We start from the raw sequence: 25495 nt of genomic DNA on the forward strand, positions 1-25495 counted from the left end.
AGCCTAAGAGACCTGTGGGATATCATCAAGCATACCAACATATGAATTATGGTAGTCCTAGAAAGAGAAGAAAGAGAGAAAAGGCAAAAGGAAATAATGGCAGCAAATTTCCCAAATTTAACAAAAGACATGAATATACACATCCAAAAATCCCAACGAATCCCAAACAGGATTAATTTGAATAGATCCATGCACAGATACATACTAGCCAAACTTGTGAAAGCCAAGGACAAGGGGAGAATTCAGAAAGCTCAAACTCATCCAAAAGATTGAAGAGGTGGGGACACTTCCTAACTTACTCTATGAGGCCTATATCACCCTTCTACCAATGTCAGGAAGATACCACGAGAAAAGAAAATTGCAGGCCATTTTCTCCCATGTATATAGATGCAAAATTCTCAACAAAAATACTAGCTAACCAAATTCAACAGCACGTTAAGAGAATTATACACCGTAATCAAGTTGGATTTATCCCAGGTGTACAAGCATGGTTCAACATAAGAAAATCAGTTAATGAAATACATCACATTAATGGAATGAAGGCAAAAAAAATCACATGATTATCTCAATTCATGCAGAAAATGCATTTGATAAAATTCAGCACCCCTTCATGATAAAAACACTTCGAAAACGAGCAATTGATGCAAAATTCCTCAACATTATAAAGAGTATATATGACAAACCCACAGCTAACATCATACTCAATGGTGAAAGATTGAAAGCTTTCCCTCTAAGATCTGGAATAAGACAAGGATGCCCGCTATCATCACTGTTATTCAACATTGTACTGAACATTCCTGCCAGAGTAATCAGGCAAGAGAAAGAAATAAAAGTCATCCAGATTGGAAAGAAAGAAGTAAAATTTTCTCTTTTTGCAGATAACATCATAGATTAGAAAATCCAGAAAAATCCACGACAAATCTATTAGAATTAATATGTGAGCTAAGCATAGTGGTGGGTAGAAGATCAACATGCAAAAATCAGTATTGTTTCTATACACTAGAAATAGACTATCTGAAGAGGAAATTAAGGACACAATTCTATTTACTATAGCAACTGAAAAATCAGAATGTCTAGGAATAAGTTTAACAAGGATCTGAAGGACTTGTACATGGGAAATTACAAAAGATTGCTAAAAGAAATCTAAGAAAACCTAAATAAATGGAAAGACAAGCTGTGTTCATGGATTGGAAGACTTAAATATTATTAAGGTGTGTATTCTAATCAAAGTGATTGTAGATTCATAACATTCCCAGTCAAAATTCCAAAAGCCTTCTTTGCAGAAATGGAAAAGCCAATTGTCAAATTTATATGAAATGATTATGGGTCCTGAATAGCCAAAACCATCTTGGAAATGAAGAACGGTGTTGGAGTATACACAATATCTGGTCTTAAAACTTATTACACAGTTACAGTAATCAAAACAGTATGGTATTAGCACAAGGACAGACATACAGTCATTCAGAATTGAATTAAGGGTTCAGAAATAAATCCTCATTTCTTATTTTTGACACAGGTGCCAAGTCTATTAAATGGGGAATGAACCAGTGGTGCTGGGAAAACTGGATATTCTTATGTAAAAGATGAAGTTGGACTGCTATCTCACACCAGTAAACGGTGTGACCTTAATATTAACTCAAATGGATCAAAGACCTACAGATAAGAACTGAAGGTATAAAACTCTTAGAAGAAAGCATAGAGAAGCATTTGAGGACCTTGCATTTGGCAGTGATTTCTTAGACTTTTCAACAAGAGCCCTAGCAATGAAAGAAAAAATAGATAAGTAAAACTCCATCAAAATTAAAAACTTCTGTGCATCAAAGAATTTCATCATGAAAGTAAAAAGACAGTCTACAGAATGAGAGAAAATATTTGGAAAGCACATAACTGATAAAAGTTTAATATCCAGAATATTTAAGAAATCCTACAACTCAACAAGATGACAACCAACCTAATTATAACATCATCAAAAGACTTAGACATTTCTTTAATGAGGATATACAAATGGCAAAAGCACATGAAAAATGCTCCACATCATTAGCCAGTAGGGAAATGCAAATTAAAATCACCCACTAGAATGCATATTATTAAAAAAGGGAAAAATAACAAGTACTGGAGAGAATGTGGAGAAATGGTATCATTCATTCATTGTTGATAGGAATGTAATGTAGTACAGTCACTTGGAAAACAGTTTGGAGGTTCCTCAGAAACTAAGTATAGAATTGCCATACAATTTGGTATATATAGATACATACCCCAAAGAATTGAAAGTAGGGACTCAAATTGATATTTACACACTGATGTCCATAGCAGCATTATTTGCAATGGCCAAAAGATGGAAGCAACCCAAGTATCTATAAACAGATGAATGGAAACACAAAATGTGAGATATATATATATAGAAATATTATTCAACTGTTAAAAAAATAACGTTCTGATAAATGCGGCAACATGGATAAACCTTGAAGACATGATGTTGCATGAAATAAACTAGACCCAAAGGGACAACCTCACTATATATAGATCTCACTGATGTGGAATAATTAGAACAAGCAAATTTGTTAGAATCAGAAGCTAGAATGCAGGTTACCAGTGGGTGAGATGGGGATAGGGGATGGGAAGTCAGTGCATAATAGGTACAGAGGTTCTCTTTGGAGTGATTATCAAGTTTTTGTAATGGATGGTGGTGATGGTAGTACAACCTTGAGAATGTAGTTAACACCAGTGAATTATATATTTTTATGTGATTAAAAGGAGAAAATTTATATTGTATACATGTTAGTAGAGTGAAAATTTTAAAAAAACATAGAACTGTACAACACAAACATTGACCTCTAGTGTAAATTGTGGACTATAGTTTATCGTTTATATTATTTTATCAATTGTGACAAAGATACCAAAGCATTACTAATAGGGAACACTCTGTGTGCAAGGGGTGGTATGTGGGAGCTCTGTATTTTCTGCATGATTTTTCTGTAATCTGTACTTTGATTTCCCTGCAGAAAAATCAAATTAAAAAATTGCTCAAATTTCCCTCATTAAGACAGGTATATAATAATGTAGATTACAAGGGGTGACAGTGTGATTGTGAAGACCTTGTGGATCACACCCCCTTTATCTAGTGTATGGATGAATAGAAAAATGGGGATAGAAACTAAAGGACAAATGGGTTGGGATGGGGGGGATGATTTGGGTGTTCTTTTTTCACTTTTATTTTTTATTCTTGTTCTGGTTCTTTCTGATATAAGGAAAATGTTCAGAGATAGATTGTGGTGATTAATGCATAACTATGTTATCATACTGTGGACAGTGGATTGTATTGTATATCATGGATGATTGTATGGTGTGTGAATGTATTTCAATAAAACTGAATTTAATAAAAAAAATACATTAGAAAAAAAAATTTCCCTCATTAGCAGTAGTGCAGTCATCGTTTTAGCAGATAGTGTTGGGAAGATCCATTCACCTCTATGTAGAGGCAAAATAATTAACTAGGTTGTGGAGAACAGGTTCTTCATGATTCAAGGAGTTGGGGTGTTTCAGGGTTTTTTTTCTTTAGCTTGTGGAAGGGACAAGTAAGGGGTGATTTAATAACAGGATTCCAATATAGTTAATGAAGGGTTTTCCTGGGTAGAAAACATTGGTCATTTGTTCTCCACTTCCACAGAGGCTCAAACTGGAGAAAATTGGCTCTAAGTGTAGAAAGATTGAAGGTGGTTAGTATTAGACATGAAACTTTTATATTCAGCATGAATATAATGCGATTAATCAATGGAACAAGTCAAGAGAAGTCATAAAGATATTTTGGAATAAAAAAAGGATAGGTATCTGTCTGGAATGCCCATTGAATTATTTGGATTTTGTTATTGAAGGATACCCTAGAGATCACTTACTCTAATCTCCTTTTACAAATGAGGATGTGAAAGGACATTATGTAACTTGCCTGTGACCACATTGCTAGATACTAATATTTTAATTTGTGGGTGAGTTTTAAATGCAGCCTCACTTAAAGCACACAAGGGGAACTATGTAGGAGCTTCTGCTTCCCAGTACGTTTCACTTCACTAAAATAGTCTCTTAAAGCTGATGACGACATGTATTATTTTTTCCTTAAGCCCATGAAGCTTCAGCCAGTTTTCTGACCTGTTCGTATCTCTTCTTGTCATTAAAAATAAAAGATTTTTATTCTTGAGCAGTTTGAACTTGTCTCTAAATAGATACTATAGTTTGAATGACTGTAGGCGATTTGACCCAAGGTAATCAATATTGACAGCCTTTGGGCAACCTGTCCAGTCTGGGATGGGATTTATCATAAAGTCATGGTTTATGGCTGTCCTACAAATACTACAATTTGGTGGATCACTTTGGATCAATTATTATGTCCTGGTGACTTATCTACCTTCCTTAAAGATGCTACATTGTAAAGCTTTGGGTTTTGTTTTGTTAAATAGTGTTTAGAGTAGTAGGAAACACATTTAGACCACCAATTCATTTTATGGCATCTTCAAATTTGAGTTCTAATCATTGGAATTAGTGGGTTAAATTGCTTATAAAGGATTCTACATCCATTACAAATTGGCACAAGGCATTTCACTTGGTTGTGATTACATTTTATTTGGCAACTCATCATTCTGTATATGTTGCCACTGGACCTTCTAGATTGAAAATTTACATGTTTATGCAATATGTATTATATACATATTTCAAAGAGTTTATGTGAGTACTAAAAATGAGATAAACTATTTGAAAGTTTCTCTAACACATTGCCTGACATCTAGCAGACACTCAGTGAATGTTCCTACCTTCTCTTCCTCTTTCCTTCATTGGATTTTAGCATGAGTATTAGACTCTTCCAGAAATGTCACAAATTCTTGTCAAAAGGGAAGTTAATATAATTGTTTACATTAAAAGTGTTTATTTTTAAATTATCCTCTGTGTATGTTGAGCCCTCACTTGCGCTGTAATTGACTCACAGCATGCTTAGATTTTACAAGGTTTTAATACCTTTTCAGAGATAAATGATCACCTGAAAAATCAAGTTCTGTTGGGCAAACAAAGATTTACTCAGCACCTATGTGTCCAGCAAGTCTTGGGCTAGATTTAGGGTACTTTGAATGCAGAAAAATTAATTTATATTTGTTGTGGCATTAGGGAGCTACCATAATTTTTGGAAATATTGAAAGCTGCAAAGAAAAACTTAGGAAAAGGGTGGGGGTGGGGTGGTGGAGCAGAAACATTCCTTCCCAAACTCTTCCCCCATATATCTATTGGGGTTAAAAGAAAGAAATTAAATTCTGTCTATACTTTTGTTTAGTTTCTTAAATTGGCCATCCAGCACCCTGTGTTTGAACTGAAAAATCCCTCACTGTAAATGTTGAACTACATGCTATAATGGTTAGGAGGGTGAATTTCAACTGTATTAAATCACTTGGAGAACTTGGCCTTTGAGTAGAGACCAGCATGTTCAGGACTGATTTCTCTAACCCATCCACTGCTTGCAAGGAAAGGAGAAGGCATGCTGAGGGCAAGTATTATGTTCAACCCCACTAATGACTCAGTGGCTGCCTGAATGCACTCGTGTCTTGGTCTTTTATGGAGTCAGAGCAGAAAAGATGTGAAGGATTTTTTCTGTTGAGAGGAATGTGCAGCTCTTTCCCTCAGTCTGCATAAGCAAGAGCTGAGCCCTCAGCTCCTGACCTGCACATAACTTAACCCAGCCCTGGAGCCCCAGGGATGGATCCAGAATACTTTTCCAGCTGTAGCATGAAGAGATCAGTAGACCAGTATGTGGCTTGTTGATACAAAGTCAGAGAGAAAATCTGCAGAGGGATTGGGAGGGAGGATTATGCCAAAATTTAAAACTGAATCTAGTTGTTCTTTTTATTACTTAGGAAAATTTTATACTGTTTATGTTGGATATTTATAGTTTTTTCCTTTAAAATACTCCGTTTTATTTTGGATAAAGAACAAAATTAATGATTCACATTTAATCTCTAGGGCTTCCAGTGTTTATATTTATGTTGCTGTAACGTCTTCTCCATGTTTATTCTAGAGTTAGGAAAGAATCATTGTTAAGGTATACCACATTTCACTGCACCAGAGAAAAACTTTCTTCTAGCTGTCTACAATGTTTAACTGGAGTCTGAAAAATCCAGTTTCAGATTATATTTGTTATTGTTTAGGCCAAAAATGATGAAAGAATGAAAAGAAATTTCATTATGAAATAAAATTTTTGTACTTCATCTCTATGTTTTGATACCAGCAAGTAACCAGGAATTAGCATTCATAAATCATGCATCCTTTCATTTGTTTAAGAAATATTTGTAATTTTGAATAATTAAAGAGCATTGTTGAAAGAGCTTTTCAAAGTAAGTACCACACTGGATATCTCCACCCCCCCTTGTTGGAAAACTCCCTTCATTTATTTCCTAACACTTATCCGAATGGTATGAGTACAAGTAGCCATCACATCTGTGATCCTGTGTCCTTGCCACATACGTGGCTGAATGTCATGCCTGTTCTTGCATGGGCAAGTAGAAGGTTTTTAAGGTGATGGAGGTAGATTCCCAGCTCTCAGCAGCTGCCATTTTCACCACTTTGAGATTTAACAGCCTATGACTAGTTATAGCCTTGGTAACTTGGAGGCAGGGCGGATGCAACTGGAAAGTTGCATCTTCTAAGGCTTCAGCTTTGTGGTTGGGCCTTGTCCCAGGTGGTTACACACTGAAGTATTCAAATACTCTGTTGTGGCTTCTTCTTATTGACACTTCTTCATAAAAATATTTTTTAAAAAGGTTTTAGCATGTTGATTAGAGTTGATTTGTAAAGAGCTTCTACTGCTTTTTGCTGTTCAGGTAGATAAAGATTTTAACTGAATATTCTAACTGCAGATACGTAAGTATTTTTTTTGTCCAGGAGATCTGGAAATGTGCAATTTTTAGCATAACTGCTGTCTACTGCTCTTATTCTCCGTCTCCACCCAGACCAAGGATTTTTAAAAATCACACATCAAATATCCTGAACCCATTAGCCTTCCAAGAAATATATTTGAATAAAGAAATCCATGAGCTCTGCAGAGGGCAAGATTACAATAAATGTAACTTTTAAGTGCTAGTGGTTTGATTTGCAGGAAAAGGAGCAAGTAGTTCAAGTGGTAGTAGCAGTAGGTCCTTTGATGAACTGAAAGTTGGTGAAGGAGGGGCAGGTAGAGAATCTGGCAGCCCAAACAGTCAGTGAACTCACCTGAGAATGTGGGGAGAAGGGCTTCAGGAAAGCCACAATTATAACAAAAACATATTTAATAGTCACAAGACATGCTGAAATGTCAGCCTTTGCAAATCCTCTGGGTAAAAACTTATTTTTTTAGTGGTTTCTCTCTTTTATGCCTGCACACATTCCCACACATATACATGTTTTCCTGAAGGCCATGATTTGAAACTAGGAACCACATACAACAAAAAGGAAAAAGAAAACTTTGGTGAAATAGTACTAGAATTGACAGAAATAGAATTGGGCTCCAGACCTAGAGAATAAAAGCATTGGGCCTCACATAAACAAGTTAATAAGGCCCCAAAGAAACTCAATCCTCTTTCTCCTGTTTCCAGCTCCTTTTGGAGTGGGGCAGTAAGTCTTTGTGAGCATTTGGAGCATGTTTGATGTAGGCAAGATTCTGTGTCCTCAGCCAATTGAGACTGAAAACACTAGAGAAAAACAAGGTGTTTATTCATGTGGACAGTGCTTTTAAATTTTCATGTTATTCCACCTAATAGCACCACATATCAGTCCTTAACTATCTGATAGCCCTTGTGTTTTACATGCATTACCTCATTTAATCTTCTCTACAACCCTCAGAAGTCATTATTCTCCCCCATTTTGTAGAAGATAAAAATTTGGGAGGTTTACTGACTTGTCCAAAGTTCACACAGCTAGTAAGTGGCAGGACTTGGATTAAATTTAGCTCTGCTGGATTCCAGAATATGTTCTTAATGCCTGTGCTGTGTGTTATGTTATAAAGAACTTTGAAAATCCTGATCTTACTCTGAAGGTCATTTCAGTCTGGCAGACATAAGGTTTCCCCAGGACTACTGTAGACGTCCTAGGCTCTGGGGAGGTGAAGGTAAGTGAGCTGTGTCCTGCTCTGACAGGGCTAAGTATGCAGTGCAGTAGGAGGGCATGGAAAAGGAAGTGATTGAGTCCCACCAGAGTAGGTGTGGTCAGATTTCACCAAAGAGATAATACCTGAGCAGAGTTCAGGGGATGAAGATGTGTTCCCCAAGGGGACAAGGGGGAAAGGGACATCCCATCAAGAATGACCTGCATCATTCAAAGGGTAAAACAGTAGTTGGCTTGACAAAGCATGTAGAAAGTTTTTAAAATTGTATAACCTGAGGCCTCAACCTGATGCTTCTCACCCAACATTCAAAGATACTTCAAAAGGTAGCGCTGTCTCAGACTTTTAAGATTGTCAGTAGATGATCATTTTCCAAGAGCAGATGGCCATGGTATATATGAGAAACAGACAATAAGGACATGGCATTCCTGAAAAAGTTTAGTTAGGGGCTTAGGGGTGTGACAGCAAAAAGTGACTTTCATCAGCAGCAGAAGTTTGATGCTGTTATGTGCATCATACAATGTACAGCCTGACCTCTGGAAAACAAGGAGTAGACTGGACCCAGGTCTGGGAATGGAGAGGAAAGGGGAAACATTAATTATGTCAGTGAGGAAGAACAGAAGGAGATATTGGCTGGATCCTGAAGCTGTCCTGCAACTTCTCTGAGGACTCTGCTTCCTGTGAAATAGGTATACCCGGTCAAGGCCACTGGGCCTTACAGAGTCCTCTCAGTTCCAAGCTACTTCCCCCATATTGCCTGACAATTTTCTCTCAGCCATTTTACTTGTTGAGAAGATTCAATTGGGCAACACTTCTTTTAACACTGTCTGACCTTAATAAATGCTCAGTAGGTGTTAGCTATTATCAGCAGCATCTCTTTTGTTCTGCTAAACATTTTGTCAATTAGAGACAGGTTGGTTCTGAAAGTCACTGGTAGCTCACTGTGATCAGGCTGAGTGAGTATATGAGGCAACTGCATTATAAAGTCTTAGAAAAACTGCATTTTGCAAGTAGGCAGACCCTGATTAGAATGCAAGATCTGCCACTTGCAAGTTTTACGACCTAAAGTATGTTGGGAAACCTCACTTTCCTCATCTTAAAATAGAGATAATACTGACCTGGTAATAAAAATTTAATGAAGTAAATGAAATAGTGTGTATAAAGCACATAGCCAGTCCTGGCACACAGTAGGCAATTAATAAACCTCAGTTCCCTTCCTTCTGACTGTTTGCTCCGAGAAAGTTCGGGTTCATGTAGCAAAGGGTGCAGGCCTAGGAGGGCCCTTCTTGCTTGCCACACCCAGGTATTCTTTCTGCATGATCCCACTTGGGCACAGCTAGATGTGATCCCCCAGACCACCGTCCCCCCCCCGCCCTTGGGTTGTGCAGCCTGTGTTGATGTCTCTTGGCCCTGGGAATCACTGGCTGATTTGCCCATCTTCCCCTGTAGACCGTAGGTTCCTTGTAGCCTGGGAGGGACTTTCTGATTCTCTGGTATTTAACCCAATGCATGCTGGTGGTTGGCACTCAGAATATGTCTCCTGTGCCTGACCTACAGGTGTGGGTGAGCAGAGACACTCTTGGTGATGTCTGGCCATTTACATGTGAAAACTTTTGGGAAAACTGGAACCGATTCTGAGGGCAAATGTAAGAGGGAAACGCCTAGGAAAAGCTCACCCACCCCTCAGGGCAAGGAGGCAGAGTGAAGGGGATGATCCCTCTCTGCTCAGAACACTGCATTCTAGACTCCCCAGGGCTCCAAAAGTGTATATCACCATCATTTGAAGGTGCTTTATCACCTTCAGAAAGCTGTTCCAACTTACCCTACCTGCTTCCTTTTTCTGTGCCGCTACATGTCGTGGTACCCCTGATTTGTGATCATCAGGTTTTCTATCTGCCTCTAAGCTGTTGGTGCCCTGTGAGCAGCATCTTATTCTCCTCCTCTCTATCTCTAAAGTACAGCACGTACTTGACAGCCGTGCTGTGTAGTCATCCAATGTGTGCAAAGGAACAGCTGGAGATTCTTGACCCTGGGATCTGGGAAACACTGCCCCATGGGCTTTAGATGCGTACCAAGAATCACATGTGAACCTCCCGAAATTGTATGGGAAATTGTGTGTATATGTTCATAAGTCCATTTCCCTTGTGAGAGAGTCCATAGTTTATATTAGATTCTAAAATGTTTTCATGATCCAAAAAAAATGTTAAAAAGTCATTCATTTAGAGATTTTCCACGTACTTGTAAACTAAAGTTTGTGTTTTTTATTAGCTGGAAGGTATTTCTTTATGTTCCCTTGATATCCAGATGTGAGCTACAGCTTGGAGTAGCCAAAAAAACTCTATCTTGGGTCTGGACACTGATTGTTACACATTCTGGAGAGTCCATTTAGCCTTTCTGAGCTTCATTTTATTTTTCATCTGTTAATTTAGACTTACAGTAGCCTGTCTGTTTTATAGGAGTGTTGCATGGTAGAGATAATGTGTGTGCAGGCCTTTTACTAACTGCCAAGGGCTAAATGGGATGCAAGTATTCCTGGTACACATGTGTCATTTCTCCTGTCTCATAGTACTGAGAACATGGTAGGCAATCAATAAATATGTGATTAAAATGAACACGGAAAGGATTTGTTGGAGTGAGAGAGCCAGGGGTTTAAAGAGACTCATGTCTGCCTGGGCCTGCAGATTCTGTGCAGGACCTGGTGGTATTCAGGCTGAGAGCATAGCCAGGGCTATTGAGGAAAATGTTTTAAAGAATGTTAGAAATGGAAGGGAACTTTGAAATCCCAAAATATTTGCTTTGTTTTACAGAAGAAATTGAGACTTAGGGAGGTAGAGGCTCTTCCACTTCTTTTTAGAGGGGCTTGAGACTGTTCCCCATCATTTTTAATGGAGAGGGGAAATCCTCTCTCTTCATATCATTAATTTGCTGTTCTATCTTTTTCTAATTAAAACAATATAAAATTCATCCCACAGTCTTAATTGTCTTATTGGGGTCAGTTAGAGGCCTGGACTTCCTAGAATATGCTAGATATAGGTATAGTGCACTTTTTATTTCCAAGGCATCTTTATTTTGGAGTGTTCTCTTGGAAATTCCCTGGACTGATACTCAGAGAGACATATACAGCTACTTGTCCAAGTCATAAGCAGGTGAAAAATCCAGGTGTTTTAATTTTCAGTCCTTGAAGGGCATCTCTGCTTGATTTTGGAATTTGATTTTGATTTTGAAACATTTACTGAGCCAAACTAGAAGACTGTCCAGAGGAAAGATGAAGTTTAGCTTAAAATATAACTCCAATTGAGGCTGAAAGGACTGTGTGTAGATTCCCTCAGTCCCCAGCCCACATTCCGCTAAAGAAAAGTTACATTTTCTCATCAGGCTTTCCCCTTCCCCAAAAGCTGACAAAACAATTACTGGGAAAAGCTTTTCTGCTTAATGGTTGTATCTATATTTTTAAATGTTGACTAGGATCTATTTTTCCATTTAAACAATTTGCAATAGAAAGGAGTTTGAAATTACATTTAATCATTGCTTTATAGTGAATGTTAATTAAATATTACATTAAAAATAGGCTTCTTCTCTTTCTGTAATTGCATTACTTTTTTGAGAGGAGATTTTGTTTTGCCTTTTAACCTGGTTGTGTGCATTTGGAAAGTACCCTAACACTGGGTATCCGAAAGCAGAAAATTCTGGCACTTTTCCCACTTTCCGTTCTTTCTCCTGTATGAATGCCAGATTACTTTGGGAAATCATCATTTGCAAAAGTTCAGAAGCAAAAGGAGGGGCATTCTTTAGTGTACAGTTACTGCTAATTGGAAACTAAACATCTGTAACCATGTCAGAGTTATTTGTATTTGAAAAGAAACATTTATATACAAGAGCCCTTTCGGTAACATAAAACACACTATAACACAAAGTGTGTGTTGGAGGGGTGGGGAGCAGACAGACAGGGAAGCTTCTGACAAATGACTGTGCTGTGCTGAGGTCATTTGTTAATTATATCTCAAGTGAGATTTTCTCATACTGCTCCCCACCCCCGCCATAGGCCAAAGCAAACATTTTATTGCATTTGCCAATTACAGATTATACATTTAAACATTTTAAAGGAGAAATAAATGTGAGAAAATGGGTGAGTTTGGGTGAGTTGTCGGAACTTAGTCAGTGATCACTGGGGAATCTCTAGCTACCTTAGCCCTCAGTGTCTTCCTTAAGAATGATGTATGGTGAGTTTCTTATTCTGAAAGTACCCGCAGATCGCCCTACCCTCTTAGGGAAAGATTTACCTTTCTCCTCTCTCCTCCCTACCTCCCTCTCCCCACCCACCATGATGAAATTCTGCTTAGGTTGTTCAATTTGTGCAGAAATTGTATTTGTATTTTTAATTCTAATATTATGGCATGTCGGTGATACCTCTGGGTTGTTAGAAACATTTCATCAGGCTTTGTCCCTCTACAAGCTAAGCCTATATGGCCAGATAGCCCTAATGGCCTAGATCTAACCAGCAATTCCTTCTTGTCCTAAATATCAGTAACTGAAAAACACTGCTTAATTTTGGAAAAAGCCAAGAGACCATCTCTTTCTCCTGCAGAATCTGCATCCTCTGATCTTTCCCATTCTTGTCTTGGCATCTAAACACAGAGATATTTCTGTAACTTGAGTTATTTTGAAAACTGGATCAAAGATCATGCAGACTTGAGAGTACCAGTCAAGAATTTATTTAAGCTAGGACTTACCATTTTGGACTTCCTTTTCAAATAATCCTATATCTGTGAAGGCTCTTAAGTGCACAGTTTCAACAAAATGGTTATGGAATCTTGGGTTCTGAATGTTTACAAAGTCAAGAGGCTCTTAGACAACCTGCCTTTCAATGACTTTGTGGAATCTCAAAATACCACTTGTCCATGACTTTCTCATATTTTAAGCATTGGCTTCTATTCAAGCTCTTTGGGTATGAGTAAGCCCAGAGTTAAGGGTTTGTTGACTTGAGGGTCCATCTCCTGTTCTCTTAAAAAGTTCAAACCATGTCGTCTTCCACTTGTGGCACTCCCCAGTCTGGCCTGACCCACTTCTCAGCCCTGGCTTCCTCTGTTGTTCAAGCAGACACATATAACTCTTTTCTCTCAAATATACCTTGTGCATTTCTACGATTGCTTTGTACTATTGTCCCTGATTGAAATGACTTTCTGGTTTCTCTTGGCCTGCTTGAATCAGGCATGTTTCCTGAGTTCCGTCCTAAATACCACGATCTACAATCTTTATCCTCCTCTGAAGATAAATGTGAAAATCACTTATCATTTTTCCAGTACTGTCATCTTCTCAGATGTACTTCTCTTCTTGCCAACAAGTCCTCGAAGACAGTAGTGTCTGTCTTATTGTTCATGGCAGTATCAGGGCGCTTTTTCTCATTATAGGTGCCCAATGAAGACGTGTTTGATTGTTGAGGAGTAAGTTAGTTTTGCTACTACCTATTCATTGTCTTATTCCCAAAGCCTATTTACATTTATCCCATGATGGAATTAAAGATGGGAATGATGTTTATAACCAAAGCAGAGTCACCAATAGAACTAACAGAAGTACAAAAAGCATCATTTGGAGTAAAGAACAAACCCCTTACCTCCCCATCTTGAATATTCCAGAACTAGATGACTGTCAGCATATACAAAGACCTGGATGTGGAGATGAGTATTGAATGGTCACGTGTTTTTATTCTTCCCAGGTGTGGCCACTCGCCTGTCTACCGGTCCCGTGAAATGGCAGCTCGTGCCTTGGTGCCATTTGTTATGGTAGACCAAATCCCAAATACTATACGAACTCTTTTGGCCAGACTACCCAATTGCACTGACCAGTGTTTCCGGCAAAACCATATTCATGGGACACTTCTCCAGGTAAGTGATGTTGCTTGTGTGGCTCCTGTCAAATACTGAAGGATGAACTTTGGCTTTTCACTTACTGTTAGCAGGTAAAGACATGATATACAGACTTTTAACTTTATCTGTAGAACTCTTTCCTATTGCTGAAAGAAAAGGTGTTTTCTAAGTGTGCTTTTTTTATCACAAACACAAGTACAGCATTATACTGTGATTCTGTCAGATCGGCTTTTGTATTAAGGCCTGTGTTTTCTGCAGCATACCTTCCCACTTGGATTTATTGACCTCTCTGAACCAGAAAAAGTTTTGTCTTTTTCATCAGGTATGTTTGCAGAAATTCTGGGCCCCACCCTAAACTGGGTGAGGCTGTGAGCATTCCTCAAAAGAGAGGTTAGCCCAAGAAGCTCAGCATCTTAGACATATCAGGGACAGTTTGCCGTAGCACACAACCGTGGTACATCGGATGGCAATAACCAAACTTACTCTCCTGTTTTCTGGGCTGCAGATGAAGCTTTTTATTTTGAATATTTATTGTTTTCATCTAACATTTCTTCTAGAAAGTATTAAAATACAACAAATCTATGAGAAGTAGACTTCTTATTAGGACTGTCCTTTTAAAATCCTAACTGTAAACTTGGGGGCAGATGGTATTGGTGAGAAGACCTGTTAATGTGGCTGCTGTGGTCAGTCACGCTGGGGTGGGGCTGGGGGTAGACAATAAAGGTCAGGTTGTGCTCCTGATTTATGAGCAGAGCTGAGAGATAGCTTTGAGATATAGATATATGAATTGTTACTATTGCTATTATTGTAATTTTAATGAGCCTGTACCATAGTGAAACTAATATTTCTAGTGACTGATTACTCCTAGGTGAGAATGCATGGTAGACTTACCTTCTTGCCTTCCTTCCTTCCTGTTTTATATATTCAACAAATATTTATTGAGTACTTACTGCATAATAATGTGTCATAATCAAAACAGTGACTGAGTCAGTCTTTACCATAAAGGACCCAGTAGAGTAGTGGACAAAGAAAGACCAGAAAGTAGGCAATTACAGTGTCGTGTACTAAGTTCTAGGGGTGCACAGAGCAGGAGAACCAGACCTGTCTTAGGAGTCTTGAGAGACAGTGACGTCTAAGCAAAAACTGGAAGAAGTTAGCCAAGTGAAGGGTAGAAAAGTGACTCCCACACGGAGAGAACAGCATATAGAAAGCTTCAGGTGGGCAAGAAGTCAGCCCACCTGGGAACTGCAAATGTGGGTAGGGCTGAAGTTTTAGGTTGGTGGTCCTCAAATTGGTCTTAAGACTTATTCAAACTCTGAGAATTATTGAAGATCCCAAAGAGCTTTTGTTTATGTGGGTTATATCAGTCAATATTTAATTAGAAATTAAAACTAAGAAAAATTTTAAAACACAAGAGATTCACAGCACATATTCCATTAGTCATCAGCCTGATGGCATCGTCACATGTCATGTTGCCTCTGGAAATCTCCACTGCAGAGAATGAGAGTGAAAGAGGAAACTAGTGCCTTAGTATCATTTTGAAAACTGTATTGCAGACCTCCTGAAAGGATTACGCACCCTCCAAAGGTCCTGGACTTGACTTTGAGAGCCTCTGGTCTATGTTTATATCCATATGGGCTTTTGATGGTTTCTCCAGTATAAATTCTTCTGTAGAGCTCTAAGGACTCTTCTCTCTTGAGTCATCACTATATCCCAATGATGAAGATGGGGACTGGGGTTATTACCTTGGTTTTAAAGATGGGCCACTGACCCTCTCTCTCTGGCTAAGCCAACTTGAAAGGTGAAATCACTGCCCTCCCCCCTACGTGGGATCAGACACCCAGGGGAGTGAATATCCCTGGCAACGTGGAATATGACTCCCGGGGAGGAATGTAGACCCGGCATCGTGGGACGGAGAACATCTTCTTGACCAAAAGGGGGATGTGAAAAGAAATGAAATAAGCTTCAGTGGCAGAGAGATTCCAAAAGGAGCCGAGAGGTCACTCTGGTGGGCACTCTTATGCACACTTTAGACAACCCTTTTTAGGTTCTAAAGAATTGGGGTAGCTGGTGGTGGATACCTGAAACTATCAAACTACAACCCAGAACCCATGAATCTCGAAGACAGTTGTATAAAAATGTAGCTTATGAGGGGTGACAATGGGATTGGGAAAGCCATAAGGACCACACTCCACTTTGTCTAGTTTATGGATGGATGTGTAGAAAAATAGGGGAAGGAAACAAACAGACAAAGATACCCAGTGTTCTTTTTTACTTCAATTGCTCTTTTTCACTCTAATTATTATTCTTGTTATTTTTGTGTGTGTGCTAATGAAGGTGTCAGGGATTGATTTAGGTGATGAATGTACAAGTATGTAATGGTACTGTAAACAATCGAAAGTACGATTTGTTTTGTATGACTGTGTGGTATGTGAATATATCTCAATAAAATGATGATTAAAAAAAAAAAAAAGCTATGATGAAAACAAAAAAAAAAAAAAAAAAAAAAGATGGGCCACTGAGGCCCAGTGGTCATCATTTGCTTAGTCCTACAAGTTAGATCTCTTGATTCCGTCTGTCAGAACCTGTTCCTTCTTTGAAGGGAAGAGGCTGCCAATAATAAGTAATGCAGAACAGGTTTTCAAAATGAGAACCATGGATTATGCAGCCATATTAGCAGGAAGATCCGTATTGTCAGGGGGCTTAGTCATCAGATTTTCTTTACCGAAGATCCGCTATGGGGTGAGCTTGGCCAGAGGTGGTGTGGTTGGAATTGCTCCTTTGGCCCTTTCACCAGTTGTGCAAATGAGCCTCCCAGCCTGGTTTTCCACAGAGACTACAGCAAGCCTGGCTTGCGTTTCACTAGTCTGCCCAACGACAAAACATGATCTTTTGATCTCTGGGCTGCCTTTGATATTCTCAGATTTACTTCTTCGGCTAGATAAAATGTGAGATGTGAAAACACTGTAGAAACATAGCTATAATTCGGATAGTTGTGGCCCTTGCTCTTGTTCCTAAGATAAAGGGCTTGTTGGAAAAAACAAAAACAAAAACAAAACAGTGTGGTTGTTGGATATTGGGTGTGTGTTTGTCATACAACTTAATGTCTTTACCGAGGTTGGTTTACCATGGTTGAAAAAAGGAAGTCATAAGCTTGTGTAAAGTCTTTTTCTTTTGCCCATTCAGGTGTCACATCTCTGTTGTAATAGTTCTGTTTTGCCCTGTTGTTCTTGATGGGGAAGGTGTAAGGGTTTATGATGGGGAGGATTCTTTTTCTCTTTCCCTTTTATAGCTTATAGATTCCACACTCACTGAAAGCTACCCTTGAAATCATTCGAAGATCTGCACCTGAAAAAGAGGTATTAGGGATATAGGAATGATAATCTCCTTGGGACTTTCAGAGTCAGCCAAGTTAAAATAAAATTATTATTTTTTCGGAAGCAGGAAACCATTTTGTAATCAGACAACGAATTCTTTCACAGAACGTTTTCTTGAATTATACATTTTGACTTCTTTGAAAAATGTTTACATACATACATCATGCTCCAGAGTATTTCTGTAGTATACCTTGAAAACAAGAAATGTGCTGGAAGAAAGACTCAAACTATAGGACATACAAAAAAATGAAAGAACATATGGGATTCATTTCTTAATCATTTTAAAAACCAGAGGTTCATAATTACAACGTTGAAATAGATAGAAGTAAGGCACATTAGAAAGGTGAGATTATGCAGCATGTTTGTAAGAGCCTGAGGTAAATGACATTAAATCTCAATAAAGGCTAGATAAGAGCCATGGACATTACCTCATTTGGGAACAACACTAGCAGGGCTACCCTGTCTTTTAAGTAGAATTAACCATCTGTTTTTGTTGCCAAAACTCTTTGTGTTGGCGACTTAGCATTATTACTAGGCTACTTATTACTCTAGAGAAATCATATCAGAGTTCAAAAGGCTCTCTTGTATTGAGGAAGAGTTTGAGCAACGGTCATGAGGAAAGATTTATTCTGACTCCTGGGTACTTAACTCACATTTTGATGTTTCATAAGAAAATGTACACTAGTATGAAGTAAAAGTATAAATTTTTCAGTTTTTACCAGCAGAACCTGTTGAACATTTTAAGTTTAATTTTTCCCCCCACTTTGGGGCCTTGGTTTCTGTACTTCGAGAATTCTGACTCAAAAAGGCTCCACTTTTCTGGCTGCACCTTTGGGTTAACCTGAAATATTAGCCAGGGAGGGACTTCCTACGGCCTGGGCCCACGCATCTGGAACGTGTGCCCTATGAGAGGTAAAATTAATATTTGTTGTGCACCTCCTGTGTTCCACAACAGTTACTTATGTGATTTCATTTGTACTCTCAGCAGTCCTACAAAGGAAGCATTATTATCTCTCTCTCTCTCTCTCTCTCTCTCTCTCTCTCTCTCTCTCTCTCTTTTTTAATGAGGAAATTGAGGTAAACCTGAGAGGGTGATTTGCGTAAAGTCACTGAGTTTGAACATAAGTGATGATGATAAGATCATAAATTCTTGAGCATGTGTTCTTTTTCTCTTTAGAATATGCTGCCTCTCTAGTCATTGATGTGAAGACCAATTTTTATGCCTAGGGAAAACAAACCAAGAGTCCACCTCTGCTCTGTTTTTATCCTTTGTCACTCAGTTGGTCTCCTTTAATCTAATTTGATGTGACACCACAACATGGAAACAAGTAGCCCCATCAGTATTATACAGAAGGGTAGAGGAAGTCATGTAACCCATAGAGTTCAAAAAGTGCAACCAAGAGACTCTACAAATGGAAAAACCCTTTTAAAAATACTTGTTCCCTCCTCCCCTCCCTCCACGCATCTCTCTGTCATCATTTCTCTTTGGTCTTCCATTTAATTCTCCTAATCTGAAAGTACAGAATCCTCTTTTGGGACCTAGCCAAGTAGTCCATAGTTGCCTCAACCCTGCTTAGCTTTTAGGGTTTGACATAAACCTCTCAAACCCAGGCAGCCTTAGGAATTGTGGACCCCTTAGGCATGGGAGCCATTGAGGTGATGGAAAAGTGGTGAGTTCAAGCGGACGCTGTGAATTGCTTGCCCTAGGCCAGAACTGTTTAAGCTCTGGTGAACATGCAAGGAGTTTGCCCTTCAGGCTCTTACCTCCCAGTGGGGGTGCTGTGGGCTACAGCCAGGTGAGCCCTCAGGGACCAGGGAGCACAGGAGGGACAGAAATGCCGACCAGGCAAAAGATAAAGCTTCCAGGCAGGGCATCAGGCAGGAAACAACAGACCAAAACTGAGACCATTTCTGCTTTAGAATATCTGGAACAGGTTCCTTGATATGCTCTGCTGTGGGGCAAGACTCAGGATCTTTATGTTTGTGGGAACAGGTGACTGAGAACAGAGATAGAGGCAGCATTTGGTATTACCTTTGTGGGAAAAAAAAAACAGGAAAGAAGTAAAGGTGGGAAAGTTCAGCCCGCTAACTGTGTGAAGGAGTAACTTCAAAGAAGCAGGGGTTGGCCCAATCATCTCACTCTCTGCTTCGGAGAGGAGCAGTGGAAGGAAGCAAATAGAAAGTCAGTGATAGAGGCAACTTTAAATATAAGCTCTATTGTTGTTTCTTAAATAAGGAAACAAAGGGATATTTATGAATAGAAAAAGATTTTTTTTATAAATATTTTTGCATCAAAACTTTACCATTAAATGTAAGTTAAAAGAATTAGCCATTCCATCTTTAAAATGTAGCCATGTAAAACAGCAGCTTATGCTTTAAGAATTTTAATATCTTTTTCATATTTCTTGAAAGTAAAAAATTGTGATACACAAAGTAGAAAGTCCAAACCACCCAGAAATGGAACATTACTTGATAGATTCCATTTGGTGACCTAAGATGCAGGCCTATCCACATTGTTGTTTACTTTATACACTGAAAATATAATTTCAGAATGGAAAATAAAAAACAAAAGCATGCAATTATGCTAATGTTTTAAGTTATAAATGGGCTGCCAATCAGTGTGCTTTTTTCCTGGAGTGAGTCATAATTTAAAGAAAATGCTCACTGTTATTGCTAGTGGCCAGATTGACTCTTTCTGCCCGAGGACTTGTGTTAGTGTGAAAGGACAGAAATCTAAGTTGCTAGAAAGTTCCCTAGCCTAAAAAGGGCTAAGGCAGAGCTCCTGATTGGCAGGATTGTAGGTGTGCCAAGATATTTTTTTATTCCTTCAGCTCTCAGGGACTCCGAGTGGAGCCTGAAGGGACCAGGCAGTCGCCTGCAGCTGGGAGCAGCCTCATCTGTTTTATCCCAGAGTGCCAAAGAAAGATTATTTTCTCTGTGCCTTGACATGAAAAGGTTTGGGAAGCACTAGACTCTTAAAAAAAGTAAAGAACTAAACCTTATTAAATCTTACCTTTTGGCAATATAGTCCATTCTGGATATAGGCTCAGAAAAGTCATTTTTAATTAAAATGCTACTTTTAAAGATGAATTAATCCCTTCATTCGAAACATCCAAAAGCTTTTATTTGGTGTGTATTACTTAGGGAGCTAAGTATACCCAGTGAAGGGTGTGGGAGACAGCTTTTAGCTGCCAGGTTCCGGGGTATCAACTATATCACAGTGGTGCTGCTCACCAGGCAGTGTGCCACTCATTTATTGTGAACTCATAGTATCAGTCAGGGCTACTTGGAATGAAGAGATTTCATATATATATAAAGTTGAGCACTCAATTTATTGAATGCTTATGGAGGCTCATGAGTTGGGTTTAATCCCATCCTACTGATAAGAAAATAGTGAGGTTAGAAGGTTATGAGATTGAATTAAAGTTATGCAAGAGTAAACGGTAAGAAGTGGAGCTGGGATTCAGATCTAGTGTTGTCTGACTTTCAGGCTTGTACAGTGAACCATTACACTATGCTGCTTCTCTGGATGAGGGAAAGAACATTCTCTGGGAAGGGTGACTCTGTCTGGGGCCTCCAAGGTGTCAAGTAAAATGTAAGTTAATGTTGTCCATTCATTCATTCTCCAGCTGTTGACTGAGCACCAACTATGTGCCAAGCACAGTTCTAGGTGTGTTTAGAATACATCAGAGAACAAAAGAGACAAAGATCCTTGCTCTTGTGGCGCTTCTAGCAGGGGAGACAGAAAATAAGAAATTATATAATAAACAAAGAAATTATATAATTTGTTAAAAGGTAGCAAATGCTGATGACAAAAAGAATGAGTAGAAGAAGGAAACCAGGATTGGTTAGATATGGGAGGGCAGATGGCAGTATTAAATGGAGTGGTCAGAACAGTATTGTAGAAAAGATAGCGTCTGAGCAAATTCCACCAAAGACGAGGGAAACTTTTGTATGGAATAAAAAGGTAAACTTATACCATTTCTCTCAAAACTGGGTTGCTTATAGTCATTTACGAGCAGGTAAACCAAGTGTATGCTTAAGACAACCTTTAACCGTGGAGCAGTGCTAACAGTAGTGGCACTTCTACCATAGAGTAGGCAGTAGTGGATAAACAAGATCAAGAAGGATGCTATTACTTTAGAAACCTAAGAAGTCTGTAAAGTGAAATCCCCATGCTGTAGGTTCTAGGATTACTGGTTGACTGCATGAAGCCCTTCATGAGTTACAGTTCCCATGAGTTTAGGCAAAGAGAAAAGTATCCATCACCTCACCTCCTCTGCTTTCTACGATGATCTGTACCTTTTAAACTATCTGTACCTGGGCCTTAGAAATGTGGAGTAAATATGAGAATGTTTATATATTCTTTTATTTATAAATATTTGTTGAATGAGTATTAAGCACATAATACTATGCCAGGTGCCATGGAGGAGACAAAAAAAGTTAATAAATAGCATGCTCTCTATCCTCAGGAAGCTTCTGAGTTGCCCTGGAAAATAAGTCATGCACACTAGAAATAGTTAAACAGAACCATGTGGCTACATATTATGTGTGCCAAACAAGTGGCTGAGACTGCATGTCTGAGAGGGAGAGAGATCGGGATGGGCTGGAGTGATCAGAGAAGGCTTTGTGGAGGGGATGCAGGGTCTTGAGATCAACTTTAAACTTAGTTTTCTTTTGTTGCACAAGGGTCTTGGTGTGAGCAAAGGCACCTTGGGGACATGCAGGTGTTTGCAGGGAGCAGTGAGTAAACCAGCCTTTCAGTCCAGGAGTAGGTTGGGGAGAGTCAGAATGTGTGATTTTCAGGGTAGAGGTGCAGGTCAGTGTGTGTGAGAAACTGCAAATACCAGGCCAGGGTATTTGGACTGTAGGCCTGTGGACTTCAAAGTGGGTGTGCAAGCCAGTAATGCGTGCAGGAAGAAAATGTTAGCTCGTTATATATTTTCTCTCACGTACTTTATGTATGATGTGTAATGTATGTAATATTTTAATCAGTTATTACATAATTTCTAAATAAGTATATTATAAGTATATAAACTTGGGAGCATCTGCTTGAAGAGGTCATCCCATGTAGTGGGTAAAAGCTGGTACTCTGGAGCCAGGTTGTTTCTGTCTAGATCCTAGTCCTGCCACTTGTTAGTTGTATTACTTTGTAATTACATTTCTTAATTTCTGTGCCTCTGCTTCCTTCTCTTTAAAACGGGATGTTAGGATTTGCTGCCTTCTGGGGGGTTGTGAGGATTAAATGAATTAATACATAGTTGTGCTTAGCAAGATCCCTGGAACACAGTAAGTGCTCAGCAAAAGTTACTTGTTCTGTTTACTGTGTGCTGCTGCCACCACCACCAGTATCATCCCCATCACTGCTGAGGGGCTCGTGACCAAAAATGTCAAGACCACTGATGTAGATGATAGGGAGTAAGTGAAGGTTGTTGAGCTAAAGAAACTTGTGTTATAGAAAAACTAATGTACATCAAAATAACATTATAAAGAATGTGAGGGTTTCTACTGAGATGTGAGTGCACGTGTGTAAAAAAGAGAAATAAGGCCTTTTCAGCAATTTTGGGTTTATGAGATAGCATGAGATACAAAGAAGTGCCTCTGGGCAGTCTCTGTATTCTATATGTTCCTATAGATCATATTAAAATTGATAAGAGCTGAGATGAAAGAGTTCTGATTTTTAAGGATAGAGTGCCTGCCTGTCAGGTTGTTATTCCTTGCACCTGTTTTGTTTTAAATTACATCTTTTCCCCCAGACCCCATCAGAAACTTGATGAATCAGGAAAGGAACACTGTCACACTGTCCCAGACAAAGGAGTCTTTTACCATTTGAAGGGGGAGATTTGAAGTTCATAAAATGAAAGAGAGATATAGGATCCTCCTAGATAGACTAATCTAGCACTTTCTGAGTTCATTTTTCACCTTAGAAGACATGCCTTCCAGTCCAGCCCAGCCCAGCCAGAGACTTTTTTTTAAAACTAAGGATAATTCTGAATGTATGTTAAAAAATACAGCAAAGCAAAACATCACTTATGTGCTTACTGTCAGGCTTCTTTCATTTCCTAGAATTCCTATAAAATATTTGATGGTATATGGTCCCATTATGAGATGGGATTTGTTTGATGGTTCCCTCATCTAATGAAAATAGCTTTATTGTTGATTTTTTTTTTTGGTGTATGCCAATATAATAGACAAAAAAACTAATGTTGAGGTAGCACTTTTGAGATTGAAGAGTATATGCACCTGTTTCATAGTGCTTGGATTTACTTAGAGCACCCAAAGTGTTTCAGTTACTAAGGGCTCGGCTGTTGAAAAGCAAGACAACTTGATAGCCACCCCGGGGGCCTGAAGTAAAATCAATCCATCAGCCTAAAGGAAAGTTTCAGTAATAGAACTCTTCTATTTTAAACTGTATTATTGTTCATGGCATTATTATATTTCTGTACTGTTCCTCTTCAACCCCTTCCCTCTGTTCTTTCATGGCAGAGTTTCTCAACCTCAGCACTACTGACATTTTGGGCTGGGTAATTTCTTTGTTGTGCAGGGCTGTCCTGTGCATTGTAGGTCATCTAATAGCATCCCTGGCCTCTCCCCACTACATGCCAGTACCCTCCCCCTACTTGTGACAGCCAAAATGTCTCCAGACATTGCCACACGTCCTCTGAGGGCACAGTTGCCCCGGTTGAGGACCTTTGTTCCATGGAATCTATGGATTTTCCCCATCATCCTGTGTGGACAATCTGTGATGCCGCTGTTTTAAATACTGGTGGCCGCGAAAGAAACCATTCCTGACCCAGGAACAAATTGTGACTCAACAGACTACAAGTTGTGCGGAGGAATAGGAAAATAGGAAGGGGAATATGAAACTCAGACTGCAAATCACAAAGGAAGTATTTTTATTCTGTATCTCTCTGCTGGAAAAGTGATGTGAACATGTAAGCCTTTTATAATCCTAGCTTTTTATAGTTTGCCTCATGTCCCTGTCCCAACCTGCCTCTGATCCACTTGCATAATGTATAGTTGAAACTTAATGCTGCCCTCCCCAGATTCAGGGAGCATATTTACCTGACAGGGCTTTGGAAAATAACACATAATTAGAATTTTCTCCTTTCTTTTACTTTAAAAGCTAATTTATTGCTGGGTACAGTTGCTGTCTATTTCATTCAGCCTCTCTTGGTTGGGATGGAGCAGAGGGGGAAGAGGCTGTGTGGATAAATCTCTGAGAACAGAGGTTCTGCTGAAAACTTGACCCAGAGCATTAAAATTTTAATTTTGAGTTAAACATAATGCTTTCTGCAGATTCTCAAATTCAGACCTCGAAAAAGAAACTTAGAAGATAAATCTAGGCAAGGATGCTAAAAATACATAATGGAGATAATAGGTAACATTAATTTTAGTTTCATAAAAAGGCTCTTAAATGTTGTGCATGCCTCAGATATGTAAATACTTAGAAAACGAGTATTAAATTTGTGACTCAACTCTCAAAAACATGAGTTTTAAAGCACATTGTTAATACCTCCTTTAGATATTGTTAAATAACTTTTCTCTGCTTTTCTTTGTCTATTTAGAAGAGAAGGATAATTCCAGATATTAAAATGGAATCTTTCTGTTTTTGATACAGGCATTTTTTTCAGTTAAAAAATTTTTTTCTATTATGAACTTTAACATATATACATAATAGTGATAACTTTCCAAGTATGATTCAATAAGTAGTTAAAGAGCAAATTCAAAGAATGTCATGGGTCACAGTTCCACAACTTCAGCTATTTCCGTTATTGTAAATTATATCATACATACAAAAAGATGTTAACTTCTGATGTATTGCTTGACAAGCAGTTATACAGGTAATTTCAAAAGTTGTTATGGGTTACAGTTCCACAGCCTCAGTTCTTCTCCCTTTATGCAATATAAGGTATATACGGAAAGGTGAAGACTTTCAAAGCACAAATCAACAAGTAGCTTTAGAGCAAATTTCAAAGGAATTTACAATTCCACCATGTCGTTTACCTCCTTCCAGCTATTCCAACACCCCAGCATCTAAAAATATATATATATATTTGTATAAAGTTTCACTATTCACAGACTTTTGTTAAATCTTAGCTTGTTTGTTGCCACCCCTTGCTCTCACTTGATCTCTTTCTCCA

At 38.7% G+C, this 25495-nt stretch overlaps 1 protein-coding gene across 7 annotated transcripts in view; it reads left to right on the plus strand.

Annotated features, from left to right (window-relative positions):
• THADA (THADA armadillo repeat containing) overlaps positions 1 to 25495 on the plus strand; it is a 400812-nt gene that overhangs the window by 227930 nt on the left and 147387 nt on the right. For 4 of the 7 annotated variants that reach the window (XM_037806790.1, XM_037806789.1, XM_037806794.1 and 1 more), the window contains exon 29: positions 13824 to 13992. In XM_037806790.1, the coding sequence (XP_037662718.1) occupies positions 13824 to 13992 (169 nt within the window). Of the gene's footprint in view, positions 1 to 13823; positions 13995 to 20841; positions 20947 to 25495 lie in introns of those variants that run through there. The other 3 variants (XM_037806791.1, XM_037806792.1, XM_037806795.1) reach the window with 3 other exon arrangements.

The sequence above is a fragment of the Choloepus didactylus genome, chromosome 17 (genome assembly GCF_015220235.1).
Source record: "Choloepus didactylus isolate mChoDid1 chromosome 17, mChoDid1.pri, whole genome shotgun sequence".
Taxonomy (NCBI): Eukaryota; Metazoa; Chordata; class Mammalia; order Pilosa; family Megalonychidae; genus Choloepus; species Choloepus didactylus.